We start from the raw sequence: 426 nt of genomic DNA, 5'->3' as shown, positions 1-426 counted from the left end.
CGCACCTTCTGCTGCAAGTGGTTGTAGAGGAAAACTCCGGAGCCCAAAGCCACGAGGGTCAGCAGGCAGAACGCGGTTTGCAGCAGTCCCTTCTGCCTCCTGGAGCACATTCCGGTGCCCATGCTGGGGCTGGAGCCCAGCGATGCAGCGCTGCCTCCCCGGCGCTGCTACAGCATCTGATTCTTTTCGCCCAGCAGCTCCTTTTCCTCCGCGAATTCGCGGATGCCTCTGGAAGATGCGATCCAAGTCTCGCCTTCGCTGCTTCCCAGCGCTGGGAGCAGCGGGAGAGGCTCCAGGCAGGATTTATTCCCGGCTGCTCATCGCGGAGCGGAGCAGCTCCGGGTCGGGGTCCGAGCGGAGCATCCTCGGGTTGTTGGGGACCAGCCCGGGGGGACTGCAGGGCGAGAGCAGCCGGCGGAGGGGAGA

At 65.0% G+C, this 426-nt stretch overlaps 1 protein-coding gene across 1 annotated transcript in view; it reads right to left on the bottom strand.

Moving 5' to 3' along the window:
- The window catches only part of LOC103807956 (Golgi integral membrane protein 4-like), a gene marked incomplete at its 3' end in the record, with an annotated part of 21,367 nt that extends 21,245 nt beyond the window's left edge, over positions 1 to 122 (bottom strand). The window contains exon 1 of the mRNA XM_009080709.1: positions 1 to 122. This exon is cut by the window's left edge and continues 62 nt beyond it. Coding sequence (XP_009078957.1) covers positions 1 to 122 — 122 coding nt within the window.
- Between the last annotated feature and the right edge of the window lie 304 nt (positions 123 to 426).

This window comes from Acanthisitta chloris, unplaced genomic scaffold (assembly GCF_000695815.1).
Source record: "Acanthisitta chloris isolate BGI_N310 unplaced genomic scaffold, ASM69581v1 scaffold14108, whole genome shotgun sequence".
NCBI lineage: Eukaryota > Metazoa > Chordata > Aves > Passeriformes > Acanthisittidae > Acanthisitta > Acanthisitta chloris.
Note: the sequence above shows the minus strand (reverse complement) of the source record. Positions and strands in the feature narration are given on the sequence as shown.